This window comes from Babylonia areolata, chromosome 19, assembly GCF_041734735.1.
Source record: "Babylonia areolata isolate BAREFJ2019XMU chromosome 19, ASM4173473v1, whole genome shotgun sequence".
NCBI lineage: Eukaryota > Metazoa > Mollusca > Gastropoda > Neogastropoda > Buccinidae > Babylonia > Babylonia areolata.
Window position 1 is genome coordinate 40,792,222 of NC_134894.1, and position 14,555 is coordinate 40,806,776.

General features: G+C 39.4%; 1 protein-coding gene across 7 annotated transcripts in view; it reads left to right on the top strand.

Moving 5' to 3' along the window:
• The window catches only part of LOC143293709 (sodium-dependent glucose transporter 1A-like), a 13,271-nt gene extending 3,505 nt beyond the window's left edge, over positions 1 to 9,766 (top strand). For 2 of the 7 annotated variants that reach the window (XM_076604897.1, XM_076604898.1), the window contains 3 exons: positions 5,884 to 6,095; positions 7,274 to 7,559; positions 8,691 to 9,766. In XM_076604897.1, the coding sequence (XP_076461012.1) occupies positions 5,901 to 6,095; positions 7,274 to 7,559; positions 8,691 to 9,766 (1,557 nt within the window). In that variant the 5' untranslated portion in view covers positions 5,884 to 5,900. Of the gene's footprint in view, positions 1 to 11; positions 150 to 187; positions 334 to 382; positions 669 to 821; positions 2,134 to 5,883; positions 6,096 to 7,273; positions 7,560 to 8,690 lie in introns of those variants that run through there. The other 5 variants (XM_076604901.1, XM_076604895.1, XM_076604896.1 and 2 more) reach the window with 5 other exon arrangements.
• Positions 9,767 to 14,555: the final 4,789 nt, after the last annotated feature.

A 14,555-nucleotide genomic window follows, 5' to 3' on the forward strand; every position in this document is an offset into this window, starting at 1 on the left:
AACGTGACAGGCAAAAAGATTAAATTAAGAAGAAGAAAAAACGGAAGAAAGAATGGAATCCGTTTGCGACATGTCAACAAATGATGCACAAAATGACACCGAAAATTAGATAGCCAGCTACTCGTTTTAAAAAGTGGAATATTGAACATGTGAATCATATTTTGTGACTTATATGCATTCATTTGCTACTCAGCAGCCCATTCACCGTCAACATACTTCTCTGTCATCATCGGCTATTCCCCCCTCACACCACACGGTGCGACTGACGGAGTGAACGTCCACGTCTTGATGTGAACACAACTCATTCCGTCTTGAGGGGGGAATATTGTCATAGTGAATATTGTCATATCAAGTGTCACGGCGTTAAGGCTTCCATCAGCCTTTTGCGTGATCATTTGGACTTCTTTTTTTTTTAAATGTTTAATATAAGAGTTCGCAATTCCTGTAGTAGTCGGGAGTAGCATTTTTGCCTTTAGGCCTCGCGGCCTACAAACGTGCCCTCTTTGTATCATATTTGTTGGTCTGCATTGCTTTAGAAATATCAAATCAGTTATTCGTCAAATTCATAAAACATGTTGCCAAACTTTGGATCGCAGTCCAGAAAGATCTTCTTCTTTCCCTTGACTACCGCCTTCATCATTGTGAAGATTCTGTAGACTATAAGGGAGGTTTGCGTGTTTTTGAGGTTTCCTGAGGTAGAGGTTGCTGGGCCAGGGGATGGGGGGGGGGGGGGGGGAGGTGATCAGATTCGGGATCCCAAAACTGTTAGTATCTTTAGCAAAATGTAACTGAAGGTGGTAGTGAGTTCCACATGTTAACAACATGAACAGAAAAGTTATATTTTCTTTTGTCAGTGCAAGATGGTTGATCAGATATTTTTCCTTCAGAATTTCTTGTTATGCTGATTGGCAAAGAGTAAAACAATTGTCAGTATCAATGTCCTCAATGTTGTTAATTATTTTTTAAGTCTGTATCAAATCTCCCCTGATCTTTCATTCCTTAAGAGAGTGCAATTTGTAATACTTTGATATTTCTTGATATGTCATATTCTGGCATTCCTTCAACAGTTAAGTAGCTCCCCTTTGAACATTTTCAATAGCTATGGATTGATATTTCCATGTAGGATACCACACAACATTACCATATTCCAAATGAGGTCTAACAAAAGCCTTATATAATTTCAAAAGGGTAACCTTATCTTTAAAAACTTTCAGTATAATTCCAGTCATTTGGTTAGCTTTATTTGTAACTGGATGTGAGGCCCAAAAGAAAGTTTCTCATCAAACGTCACTCATAGATCATTTTCTTCTATACACGCATTTATAGTTTGAACATGATAACCAAGATTCATTGTGTAGTCATAACCAGGGTTTTGTTTGCCAGTGTGCATGACCCCACATTTTGATACATTAAAACAGAGGTTCCATGTATCTGACCATTCTTGCAACATCTTTGAATCTTTTTGAATGACATTATTATCAGATGCTTTATTGTTATTTTTGTGTCATCAGCAAATGCTTTACATACGCTTTGAATTTTATCTGGCAATCAGATAAATATTGTAAATAGGATGGGACCCAGAATACTGCCTTGTGGGATGCCACTAAGAACATCAAGTTTATTTGAAAAACATTTACCTACACATACCCTTTGTGAACGACCCTGTAAAAAGCTACTTATCCACTGAAATACACCACCCTGGATGCCAGGGTGGATGCCTTCTTCCTCTTCAGCATTCCCAGGCCATGTTCAGACAGTCAGTCCAGAGTAGGTTACGAAGTCCGCTGGAGCTCTGTAGCTGTTCCCCACAACTTGTCCTGGAGTGCTGCAGGACTGGGCCAGGTCTGGCACCTCAGCTCTTTGTGTAGAGGGCAGTCTTGCTGGACATGGGCTAGAGTTAGAGGAGTGGTGTCACACGTACATTGGTCTGTGTGGGAAATTTTTATTTTGTAGAGATGGGAGAGGAGCTGGCAGTGGCCTGTGCACAGTCTGAGGATAATGACTTGCTGAGCTCAACCCAGTTGATGGATGCTGTCCTCTGCTCCCAGATGTAGTTGTTCTTGCCAGCTGTTTCTGAAGTAGCTGCACGGGATGGCGTTTGCCTCCCCAAAGCTAATGGGGTGGGCAGATTGGGTGAGCCTGCTTCCTGCTTTGGAGAGCTTGTCTGTCTCTTCTTTTTTTTTCTTTTTTTTCTCAAGGCCTGACTAAGCGTGTTGGGTTATGGTGCTGGTCAGGCATCTGCTTGGCAGATGTGGTGTAGCGTATATGGATTTGACTGAACGCAGTGATGCCTCCTTGAGCTACTGATACTGATACCATGGTTCTGGCACTTAAAGCCTGCATCTCAGACTGGATGTCCCGCAAGGTTTTGTCCCCCATTCTGGTCTGGAGGCTTTGTAGGACAGCTCGGCAATCGGTGAGGAAGACATTGTGGTCTCTCTGGTTGAGGAGTTGGGCTGCAGCTAGTAGCCCAGATGCTTCGGCTCTAAAATTTGTTGAGGTGAGGCCAGTAGCAATGGAATGCCTCACCAAGCTGCCATCTGGGAATCAGATGTAGACTCCACCTCCTCCGTTCCTAACACTACAGCATTCTCGGCAGAGACATCTGTGTATACACGGGTCCAAGTTGTGCTTGGGTAGTCCCTATCCAGTGTTTCCAGGGTCAGCAGCTTCAGCTCAGCATCCAGGATCTGGCCTTTGCTCTGAATGCCCCTGGATACCATAAGATTGAAGTTTTATCAAGAGTCATTTATGCAGGACAGAATTGAACGCCTTTTTGAAATCAAGATAAACAATATCAAGTGGTTGATTGTCATCCATTCAGCAGGTTATGGCTAGCTTCATACAGAGAAATTAACTTGGAATCCATAATCCTACCAGTGTTTATCTAATAAGTTCTTAAAACTGTTAAGTGTTCCTGCAGTGACAATGTTACTGGGCAGATTATTCCAGAAATTAACAACCCTGTTAGTAAGAAAGTGTGAAAAATGTTTGATTTGGTGAATGTCTTCATTAGTTTTAGTGGGTGTCCCCTGGTATGATTACTGTCCTTTAGAGTGAAAAGATTTTGTGTAGTGCTCTTATCATAATGTACATGTAGAATCTTATATGTCTCAATCATATCACCCCTTAACCTGCGATATTCCAGGCTTGGGAGTTTCAAAATAGTTAGTCTCTCTTCATAGGACATGCTACCTATCCATATAATTTGCTTGGTAAATCATCTCTATACATTTTCAATCAAGTCAGTATGTTTTCCAAGGTAAATGGACCATACCACATTACTATATTCCAGTACTGGTCTTACTAATGATTTAAATAATGGCACCATGACATCTTTATTTTTATACTGGATAAAATCGGTGATCATGCTATCAGCTTCTTTTTTTCTTTTTTCTTTTTTTTTCTTTTTTTTTTTTTTTTTTTTTTCTTTTTTTTTCTTTTTTTTTTTTTTTTTTTTTACTGTAGCATTAATGTGCTGTTCAAAAGTTACATTTTTATCCACCAAAATCCCCAAATTCTTTTCTGACCCAGTTTCTTCTATATCATCAGAGTTGATATGAAGTGTATTTTGGGTTATCTTTACCAACATGAAGCACTTTACATTTTTCATTGTTAAACTTAATTTGTCATGTCTCTAACCATTTGACTAGTTTATTTATACTTTATTGGAGCAGAGTTTGTTTTCTTCATTATTCATTCCACGGTAAGCCTTTGCGTCATCAGCAAATATTTTTACAAAACACTCCAACACATCTGGCATATCACTGATAAAGTAAATGAATAATGTTGGCCCCAAAACAGTTCCCTGGTGAATTCCATTGTTTACATTTGATGTGTCTGACTTCTCCTCTGAAATGGTTACATGCTGGCTTCTGTTATGTGAAAAGTCTTCAATCCAACTAAGTAAACTACCTCTTATACCATAGCACTTCATTTTGTGTATCAGTCGTTTATGTGGAATCTTACCAAAGGCCTTTTGAAGGTCTAGGTATACAATATCTATAGGCATATTGTTGTTTATCATAATCATACAGTCTTAAATAGCATTTAATGACTGTATAACACAAGACCTTCCAGATATAAATAAATCTATACTGGTAATTTTATAAAAGATTATTCTCCATTAAATGCTTATTCAGCCTATGTCTCATAATACCTTCACAAGTTTTACATACCACAGACTAACTGATATGTAGTTACTTGGTTCATTCTTATTACCTTTTTTTGAAATAGGTTTGACCTCTGCTAGTTTCCAGCTGTCTGGTACCTTCCCTTCCTTCAAACTTTTATTAAATAAGAATTTTAAAGGGAAAGAAAGAGCATCCCTTGTCTCCTTTGTAATCCTGGGGTGTGCTCCATCTGGACCTGGTGACTTAGAGACGTTTAAACAAGCCAGTTTATCAATGACTTGCTTTTCTCAGATCTCCACTTGAGATAAAGTACTGTCTGTTCTTTTTGGGAAGTGTGGGAGATTGCCAACATCTTCTTCAGTAAAAACACTTGTGAAAAAATTATTTAAGACCTCTGCCTTTTCTTGATTACTGTCTGTTAAGGTTCCATCTGGCGCAATGAGGCTTGATCTTGTTTCTCTTGGTTTTATTTTGGATGCACCATATGCATAGAAACATTTGGGATCATTTTAAAATATTTTAGGCAGCTTACTTTCATGTTGTTCTACTGATTTATGCGTGGTCCATTTCATTTGATTTTTGGCATGTGCGTATGCCTTTATAGTTTTCCTTCGTCCTGAATTTCTTGTAAGTTTTTAAAGATTTTACACTTTTATTTGATTTTATCTGGTAAAGTCTATGGGACTGACTTCCTCTGGAATAGATTCCTTAATGGGAAATATCTGCATGAGATATATTTGTCCACATACTCATTTATTTTGCTTAGACTCCAACACTGATTTTTTGCCTAGTTCTTGTGTCACTATGTTTTTCCAGTCCACACTGTCAAGGAATTTTCTAGCCCCTTCATTGTCTCCTTTGTTCCACATGTGCTTTATTACCTGCTTTATTTGCTCATTTTTAACATTACCTGATGACAGTTGTAAATCAAAACAAAATGTAACAAGATGGCTCTTTCCCACAGGAGGAAAGAATACTAGGTTTTCAATGTCGTGTTTATTTTTACAAAGTATGAGATCTAGGGTGTTGCTCTCTGTTGTCCTCTGAAGTGAGATGGTTCTTTCACTGCCTGAAAGAGATACAGATCCTTGATCCTTTCAAGGAACAGGGTAGCAGAGTGATCTCAGTGTCTTGTGCATATTTCATTTACCCAATCAATTTCAGGATAGTTGGAATCACCCACTATAATAATAGGATTTTGTTTGGACACAGAATGACTGATTTTAACAGGCATGTCATTTTGAGTTGCATTTTCGTGACTAAGACAATTAGGAGATCTGTACACTATAGTGATCATAAGTTTTTCTTTGTTTTCCAGAACTTCAAATACAATTGCCATGTTAGCATTATCATGATCGCCATTTTGTCATTAACCCATTGCTCTCTTCTTTTTCTCTTTCATTTTTCCTCTGGAAACCAACCCTTATGACAAAGAAATGCTTTTATGAAAATAAGGGGAATTCCCCATGCTTTCTCTCGGATAGTAGCAAGAGAAAGCATAGGATTGGGAGGCCAAAAGATAATGTTCAGGATTGACATGGATTAGTTGACATAGTAATCCATGCATGACAGCATTTATGCAGGGTTTTGCATGAAAATGCATGTCTGACTTAAGATTTTGAAAATCAGATCTGTGCACCTCATGCTCTCTCACTCTTCATCACGAGAAGATAATGATGGCATCATGATGATCACATTGCTGCATGGCAGTGTGAGGTGATAATGATGCAATGATAATGATGATTAACAGATAAAGATAGGTGAAAGATGGGAACCGAAGATAACAACGTTGCAAGCAATCAAGCAGGACAGGAAGAACCCAGCCAAACAGATGACAATGAGGTCAAGAATGCCATGGCAACAACGGGGAAAAAAAGCAGTTTGAGGGACAGGTGGAAAGTCCCAGAGTACAGGAGAAATGTCTGGCGAACAATTTGGCTGGGAGCAGCATTTTGGGGGTTGGTGAGTGTTTCAGTATGTTGATGTTTTGATTCCCATATTATCAATAATTCACTTTCATCTGGCATTTTTCCTCATGAGAGAAATTTTACACCCTTACTTAAGAAACATTCTTTGGTCCCACATGCCCCCAAAAGAATTTAAAACACAGAAAAATGTCTAGTTTCTAACCTAACTTTCTTCACAAACTTCTTGATAAAATCAGTTTCTCACACTTTTGGTGCATGTGAATGTCAACAATCTAACTGATCCACACCAGTCTGCTTTTGGGGCTGAACTGGGCGCATATGATGTCAACCAGTTTAAAACTGTGTCAGAAAGTCCAGATGGATAGATGTTGTGATCAGTATATTAACAAAAGCTGCAGAAGGATCAAAACTGGATAGAAGAGATTTTTTTTTCATCATCAAGGGAAAGGGGAAGATTGTTTACAACTTCCTTTCTCTTTTTTTTTCCTTTTTTTTTTGTGCTGCCCCATCATATGTACCGTTTCATTGGCATTACATGTACTCCCATGCCACTCATTCCAAGTTCCCCATACATGGCCACACCAACATTCATCTATCACAGTCACAGCATTGGCAGTCCACAGGGAACCATCAGTGTTAGAACACCAGGAGGCCACACACCAGAGATCTTTCACTGCTGCTGAGTCACTTCGGTGGTGTTCAGTAGTGGCTGTTTTGATTTAACATACTTAGGATACCACCTAGTAAGTCCACTACTGATGATGATAATGACTTAGTCGTGGAGCCAGAGTGAGTGAGCGCCCCCCCAACCCCCACCCCCATAGCCCTCCCCCCTCCCAACCCCCCCCCCTCCCCCACCCAAGTGGACCAGCGACAGCCCCTATGAATCTGTCAATAAAAAACCTTGACAGGACTCGCCCCAAGCACTATTGTTTACATCTTTGAGAAGCTTGTAAAATATGCATTTTTCACAGTCAGATCTTTTAATTTAAGACATATCTTTCTTTCGGGCTGTGTAAAGCGTGCTTTCTCTTATTTATTGCAAGACTTTTTCTCACATTGAAATCTGTTTTTCACTCAGACTGCAAGCTTTCACTCTGATTCTGTAAAATGTCTTTTTCTCTCAGACTCTGCAAGATATAAATTTTCATCTCTAGTTGAACGTGGACTTTACCAGATTGTCTGTCTAAATTTCTGTGTTGTTTTGTACAGGGTTTTGCTGTGGGACAGCGGGGCCCAGCTTTTCTGGATATTCAGATCATCACACAGACTGATGTAGAACAGGCCTCCTTCTTCTTCACAGCAAGTTCAGTCGGTTATCTGGTGGGATCGCTGGTGGCTGGAGTGATCTACGACAAGCTCAATAAGTCGCTGCTTCTTCTGCTCTCTGTGGTTGGTTTGGCAGTGAGCACAGCCATCCTGCCATGGTGTTCCCTCTACAGTCTGATGATCATCATCCACGCTGTTGTGTCTCTTTTTGCTGGGGCCCTTGATACCTGTGAGTTGTGTTTGTTGATATCACTGTGTGTGTTATGTGCATGTAAGTGTGCCTTTGGGTGTGTGTGTGTGTGTGTGTGTGTGTGTGCTTGCACCTATGTTTTCTTCGCTTTCACTGTATGTAATTCAGTTTGATTTTTAAAATATTATTTTCTGTTCTGTTGCTGTAAACATAGTTGCCTTTTAACTCTGCTGTTAGATAAACTGCAAGAGCAGATGACTTTACCCCACTGCTAAATAAATTGAATGAAGAGTTGACTTTACATTGATGCTGGATAAATTAAATAAGTAAAATGTTGTTGTCTTGTTCTTAACTCTGCCAATTAAAAGAACATATAAGTTTTCATTTACAGTAAAGAAAGATAGATGGTATTTGGGGAACAAACAAATTTAAAAAAAATAATAATAAAAAAGGACACACCACACAGTTTTATCAGTGTGCAAAAACTTGGCTAGGAAGCAGAAGAAAGAATGATGAGAATGTGAGAATACACAAGCAATGCTGATGGTGAATGGTTGCTTGTGTTTGTCACGCATATTTTTATGGAAAAAAAATACCAGTGAACATTTAATAGACTATAGAGTGTGTGCATGGGTTGAATGTAAATCATTCAAGATTTGATTATTATAAGTAACTACATTACAAATAGGTTAATTAATGTTAGAGAATATCTACTTTTCAAGTGATGAAGAACTTGCTTCTACATAGTTAAGTTTGAAACATGTTCATGTTTACAGTTGATTTCGTGTTTTGATTTCAAAGAAGACACCATTTTTATTTCTTTTGTGAAAGCTACAGTTTGATTGGATGATTGTTTAAAAAAAATAGGATTTAGAATATAATTAATTAAGATACAATTTTTGTGTGCCTGTGTGTTATGTAATTACCTAAATTGCATTATGAATTAGTTTATTTTGGATTTTACTTGTGTGTGTCTCTGGTGAGAATTGAGTCTGAATAACTTCAAAGATTAACAAACACTCCCTGTAGTTGAGAGAAAAACAGTGATGAGTGAATATGACAGTTTTTGGTGTGAACATGACTTTTGTATCCAAAGATAATCAACAAATTTGAAATAAGAATTTTAAGAATTTTAAACAAATAAACAAATTTAGTCTTTACATGTTTCAGCGGGTAATGCTGAGCTGCTTCGCATCTGGGGGTTGGAGGGGGAAATGGCCATGCAGTTCATCCATTTTGCCTTTGCCCTGGGAGGTGTCATCAGTCCCCTTGTCACCGAACCCTTCCTGACGCCTAATCCAGAGGACGACATAGACATCACTACCATTGCCACAACATCATTGGCCATGGACAATGTCACCATTGCGTCATACCCTACATCAACCCCTGATGTCATGAACAATTCAACTGCTGTTCCCTTGCCTCTAACCACTGACGTTCATTACGCGTTCTTGATCTCTGGAGGGCTAATACTTCTTATAGCTATACCGTTGACTGTGCAGTTGTTCTCTGACAGGTCTCAGAAACGGAGACAGGACAAACAGGATGAAAAGAAAGATGTCAAACAGCCCTTGCCTTTAGCAATGTTTTTGATTGTTATGGGCATTTTGTGCTTATTTTACCTCTCGTACTGTGCTGTTGAGGACACATTTGCATCCTTCTTGACAACATTTGCTGTCAAACAGCTGCACTGGAGTAAATCCAAAGGAGCACAGATCACTTCCTTATTTTGGGCATCATTTGCAGGGGGTCGTTTTCTGTGTATCTTTGTGGTTCAGATTTTAACTTCTGTGAAACTGCTGATTCTTAGCTGTGTGTCTCTGTTTTGTGCCATGCTGGCCATGCTCCTCTTCTCGGCACATGGTGTTGATGTTGGTATCTGGATGTCAGCCATCTGTTCTGGCATTTCCATGGCAGCCATTTTCCCAACAGGCTTCACGTGGATGGAGGAGGAACTAGTGCGTGTGACAGGGCGTGTGTCTTCCACCATTCTAATCGCTTCCTCCTCTGGAATGATCATCAATCCTATTGTTGTGGGCTATCTTATGCAAGAGCTGACCCCTATGTGGTTTCCCTACCTCCTTCTCATTCAGGCTGGCATGTCCATGGCCATTTTCTTCATCTTGCTGGCACTGTCCCGCCTCTACCTCAGGAAGCATTATGCCGCTCGCGGGAAACAGACGCAGGAAATTGTGGTTTCCAGTTTAACAGTTGAAGCGAATGGGGCTAACGACTGTAGACAGTAGGGCAAGAAGGATGAGAAAACAGCTATAGCTGGCACTGTAACTGTAAACAGGAGGATAAAAAGAAAGATAAAGACCCAGTCCAAAAAACAAAACAGAGACTAGAAATGAATTAAAAAACAAAATAAGATGCATAGTCAAACAATGAAAAAGACACACAAGCACACATACATATGTTGACGGATTAGTTTGTGTCATTCTGTGTGTTCTGTCCAGAATTTCTTTTTCTTTTCTTTTAACTGCGGACAAGAAAATAAATGTCAGGCTATCTTTCAACCACATATTCCGGCTTTGAATTGGAAATGACCCAGTCACATCTTGTGGATCTGGATGTGAAATGAAAAAAACAGACTTGACGAAATAAAACATTCACATTCTAGAAATGTGGATTAAGCCTAAGACTTAAACCTTTAGTTTAATTGGTATGAGTCGAGAGATTTTTTATTTCTCAGTGTTTAATCCAAATTAGGTATTGACAAAGTATTTTTAGAGAATATGATTTTGTTAAAGTTTACCATGGACACATACTCATGGCCTGGCTTCGCTAACAAAGATCTAGGAAGGGCGTTGTCCACGTCTGATGCAGGCACGCTCATGGCTGACAAGGCCAATGCGGGAAAAGCAGAGTCGGCCGCAGCGGTTGCAAGGGAAAGTCTGGTCTGGGTTCGCGGCTGCAGCGTCGTGGTTCTTCCTCCTTCTGCGTTTGTCCTCAAGGCTGGCCCTGCGGTTGTTTTCGAAGGAGGAGACAGCTTGGTGGATGGTGCGTCGCCAGGTCTCTCGATCAGCGGCTACTGCGGACCACTGGCGATGGTCAATGTGACAGGCACTGAGAGCTTTCTTCAAGGAGTCTTTGTATCTCTTCTTGGGTGCTCCTCTGTCACGGTGGCCAGTGGACAGTTCGCCATACAGCGCGATCTTGGGCAGGCGGTGGTCCTCCATCCTGGACACGTGCCCTGCCCAACGTAGCTGGGTCTTTAGCAGCACTGCCTCGATGCTGATAGTCTTTGCCTGCTCCAGGACCTCGACATTTGTGATGTAGTCACTCCAGTGGATGCTGAGGATGGTGCGAAGGACACATACACGTATATATTTAAACACACACTTGAGCAAAAAAAGAGTGTGTGAAAAGTCCAAAGTAAGAAACTCTTGTGAAAATTGTCAGTTTGCTTTGATGTATATATAGGCTTTGGAGGATTCTTTTTGTGAAAAAGCATTTGTTCGTTTGGAGATTTTTGGAAATGTTTGTGTACGTACTTGTGGGTGGATAAGTGTACGTTCGCATAAGCATGTGTTCATGGATCTCTTATTTTATTCAGTCAAGTTGCTTCAGGACTGATGTTTTACAATAGATTCTGTAAAAACGGGGGGAAAATAATGTTTTGGTGAAAATCAATTAAAAATTTGAACATTACTTATCTCTTCCACTCTCTTCACTGGTTACCAGTTTCAAAAAGAAATGACGTTTTCTGCCCTCTCAAGCTCTGGTCCTTGCTACCTCTGACCTCCTTGAAGTGTACATTCCAACTCAACACTTTCGTTGTGCTTCTGATACCAGGCTTTTAAAACTCCCTATTGTGAAGAAGAAGCAACAGGGTCAGAGATCTTTTTCTTTCCAGGCTCCATCATTGTGGAACAAACTACCAGAAAATTTGCATCATTCTGCCTCTTTAAAAACATTTAAGTCTGCTCTGAAAACACATCTTTTCCAACAGCAGTAACGACAGTTGTTTTTGTTTTGTTTTTTTTGGTCCTAATCTTGGACTGATTTGGTTTTGGGTACATGTTTTGTTGTGGAGAGGCTGTTTGCTGTGAGTGTGTGGCAGGGTTCTGGCAAGTGTCTGTGCGTTTGTGTGTGTGTGCGTGCCTGAGTGTGTGTTGCAGGGATGCGTTTTCTGGAGGGTGGGCGGGTGGTTTCCAGTTTTCATCTGTACAAGTGTTTTTTGGCCCATGTGTTTGTGTTGGGAGAAGGGTGAGGGTGGAGATTGATGGCGAGGGAGGGCTGGGGGGTGCGGGGAGAGGGGGTGGGGGTGAGTGGGGAACAAAATGTAAAGTGTTTTGAGCAGTATTTCTGGAGAAATGTGCTATATAAATGTCCATTGTTATTATGATTAATGTTCATACTTTTGATGTATCTATCTTTTATAATCATGTTCTTAAGTATTTTTCTTTTTTTATTCTTACTTTTAGCACTGCTTTACCAGTCTGTATATAATACTTCGGATGAAACGAGAATGGTGCCAGTTTGTTTCATTGTTTTGTTTGTTTTTTATTTTATATTTTTGTTGCTGTTGTTGCTTTTTTATGTGTGTTGTTTTTCTTACTTCTCACCTGTAGCAGTGCTATCCCTTTATTTTTCAGCTCTTGTTGTTTTTTCTAACCAAGGCAATACACCCTTCTTCTTTTTAATCATCTTTGTTTATTATTACAGTAATTTTTTTTCTTTCCTCTCCCTGTCTACTGTCCCTTCCTTCCCCCAAACCCCCTTTCTTTTTCTCTTATCTGTTGGGCAGTTTCTTCCTCATTTTGCTATAAATTGCTTCAAAACAGAACATGAAATTTGAACTGTGTCAAAATTATCATTACTTGCACATGTATCCATATATCTGGTACTATGTTGTTTCTTTTCTGTTGGACAGTTTCTTTCTCAGTTTGATGTCAATCACTTGAATATGGTTTGTAATATTTCTGTTGCTGAATTGTTTTTCTGTTTATTGCCATTTTCTTCAACTTCAAGTCACTTCCTTACAGTCAAGTTGTTGTTGTTGCTTTTAGCAAACCCTATCCATTTTTATGTTCGTTTGGGCTTGATGTTGAGTTTTTGTATAATATTTGCCAGTAATTTTACTTATCTATACGTTTCAGAGATGAGTTTACTTAAATTTTGGATTTTCTTGCCTTTTTGAGTTAGGTTTTTAACCTCTTCAGTGCCATATATTTATTCTAGCTTGTGTCTTCATACCTTATATAGACACAGAATCCAGAATTATAATCCAAATGTCTGGTATTCTGCTCAAACTCTGTCTCATATGCACTCTTCCATGCGCACGCACTCCAGCGCTCGCACACGTGCACACACACACACATACATACGTACATACATACAAACACTTATCATCCTATCACACACACACGCACACACACACACACACACACACACACACACACACACACACACCTTTTAACTGCCATGCTTGCCTGTGCCACACCCATTCACTCCATGCTAACAGCTAGACAATATCAAAGAGGTTAACAGTAACCCATTTGCCAGACAGTGCAGTGTTGTGAGTATTGTTCATGCCTCACCTGCAGACTGCAGCTGATCCCATTCCTTGATGTGTGCATGCATTGCTAAAACCATGCTGACCCTGTGCCCGCATGATTGGAAAGTTTTCCACCCCCTTCATCCTTGAATCCTTCTTCACCCCAAACTGGCCAAAATGAGAGGATTGTTTGTCTTTGAGTTCACCATCAGGTCAGCCACAGAGTTATACTTTGCTTTCTGCACTGCTTTCCCTCCTTTGCTTGCAATATCTAACTACAGCTGCCCCACCCCTCTATGCAGACCATGACCTTTGCCTTTCTTCTCATTGAACAAACCATCTGACAGCAGTTTGTCACAGCTGCCACTAAGCTTGTGGTCAGAAATTATTTGTAAAGCTTCTGCAACATCTTGCGTCACAATATCTCATTTTGCAACATGCAACTATTTGGTGCCACTCTGGCTGGGTTGTGATTGTCATCTGCCATTTTGAAAACTTCTGAAAGGGGTTCTACAAATAACATCATGGGATGACTTCACAAAGTTTGATTTGGCATTGCTCCTCATGAACAGTTAAAGCAAATATGTATTAAACTTTCTGCCATAATCCAAAAATAGAGGTAGGAAAATTCCTGTAATGTGATGATCCATCATGGGACACTTTCAAACACTTTGGAACTTCATGGGAATGTTCTGTGATGGGGCACTGAAAAGGTTAGTCATATTATCATGTATTTTATTTTAAGATCTTCTGCTGAGAAATTACATGAACCTAAAGTGTTAGTGGCCTTTATTGCTAATACTGGCTTGAACATTGGTCTTCTTTTTGTTCTGGGTGGAGATTGTTGTTCCAAGACAGATAATTAGCAAGATATACACATATATTCATGGATTCATATTATGATGAATCATTGAATGTTTCAGAAGTTGTCATGTATTTTTTGTGTGTGTTGAATTCTTAAGCTTTGTGTTTGTGCCCATAACTGGTGATCACCTAAATTTGAAGCAGTATCTGGTGTATTGTAAATGTTTTGCTGCATGTATGTGAATTAATTTGTCATCATGGATTTTTATGCATATTTCTATTTTGTGTGTTAGTTCAGGTTTGTTGCCATGGGTTCTTCAGAGTATGCAAGCCATAGTTTTTGCATGATAGTTGTCATCCTTTGTAATTTGTGAAGGATATCATTTGTGGTCCCACCATTTTTCTTTTTGGCCAGGCATAGACACTCATATCTAATATACTAGTGTCTGTGGGCCAGGTACCTGTTGTCCTTGTTTTCTTTTTCTCTTTTTTTTCAGAGTTTGAGTGGTGGTAGTAGAAATTACCAGCAAAGACCCAACATTGTTCTGACTGACAAGAATTTTGAATAATCAGATGGCACTAGTCATATTATTATCATTGTAAATATATATACCCAACATTGTTCTGACTGACAAGAATTTTGAATAATCAGATGGCACTAGTCATATAATTATCATTGTAAATATATATACATTAAAAAAGAGATTAATATATGATTTATGGTTTTG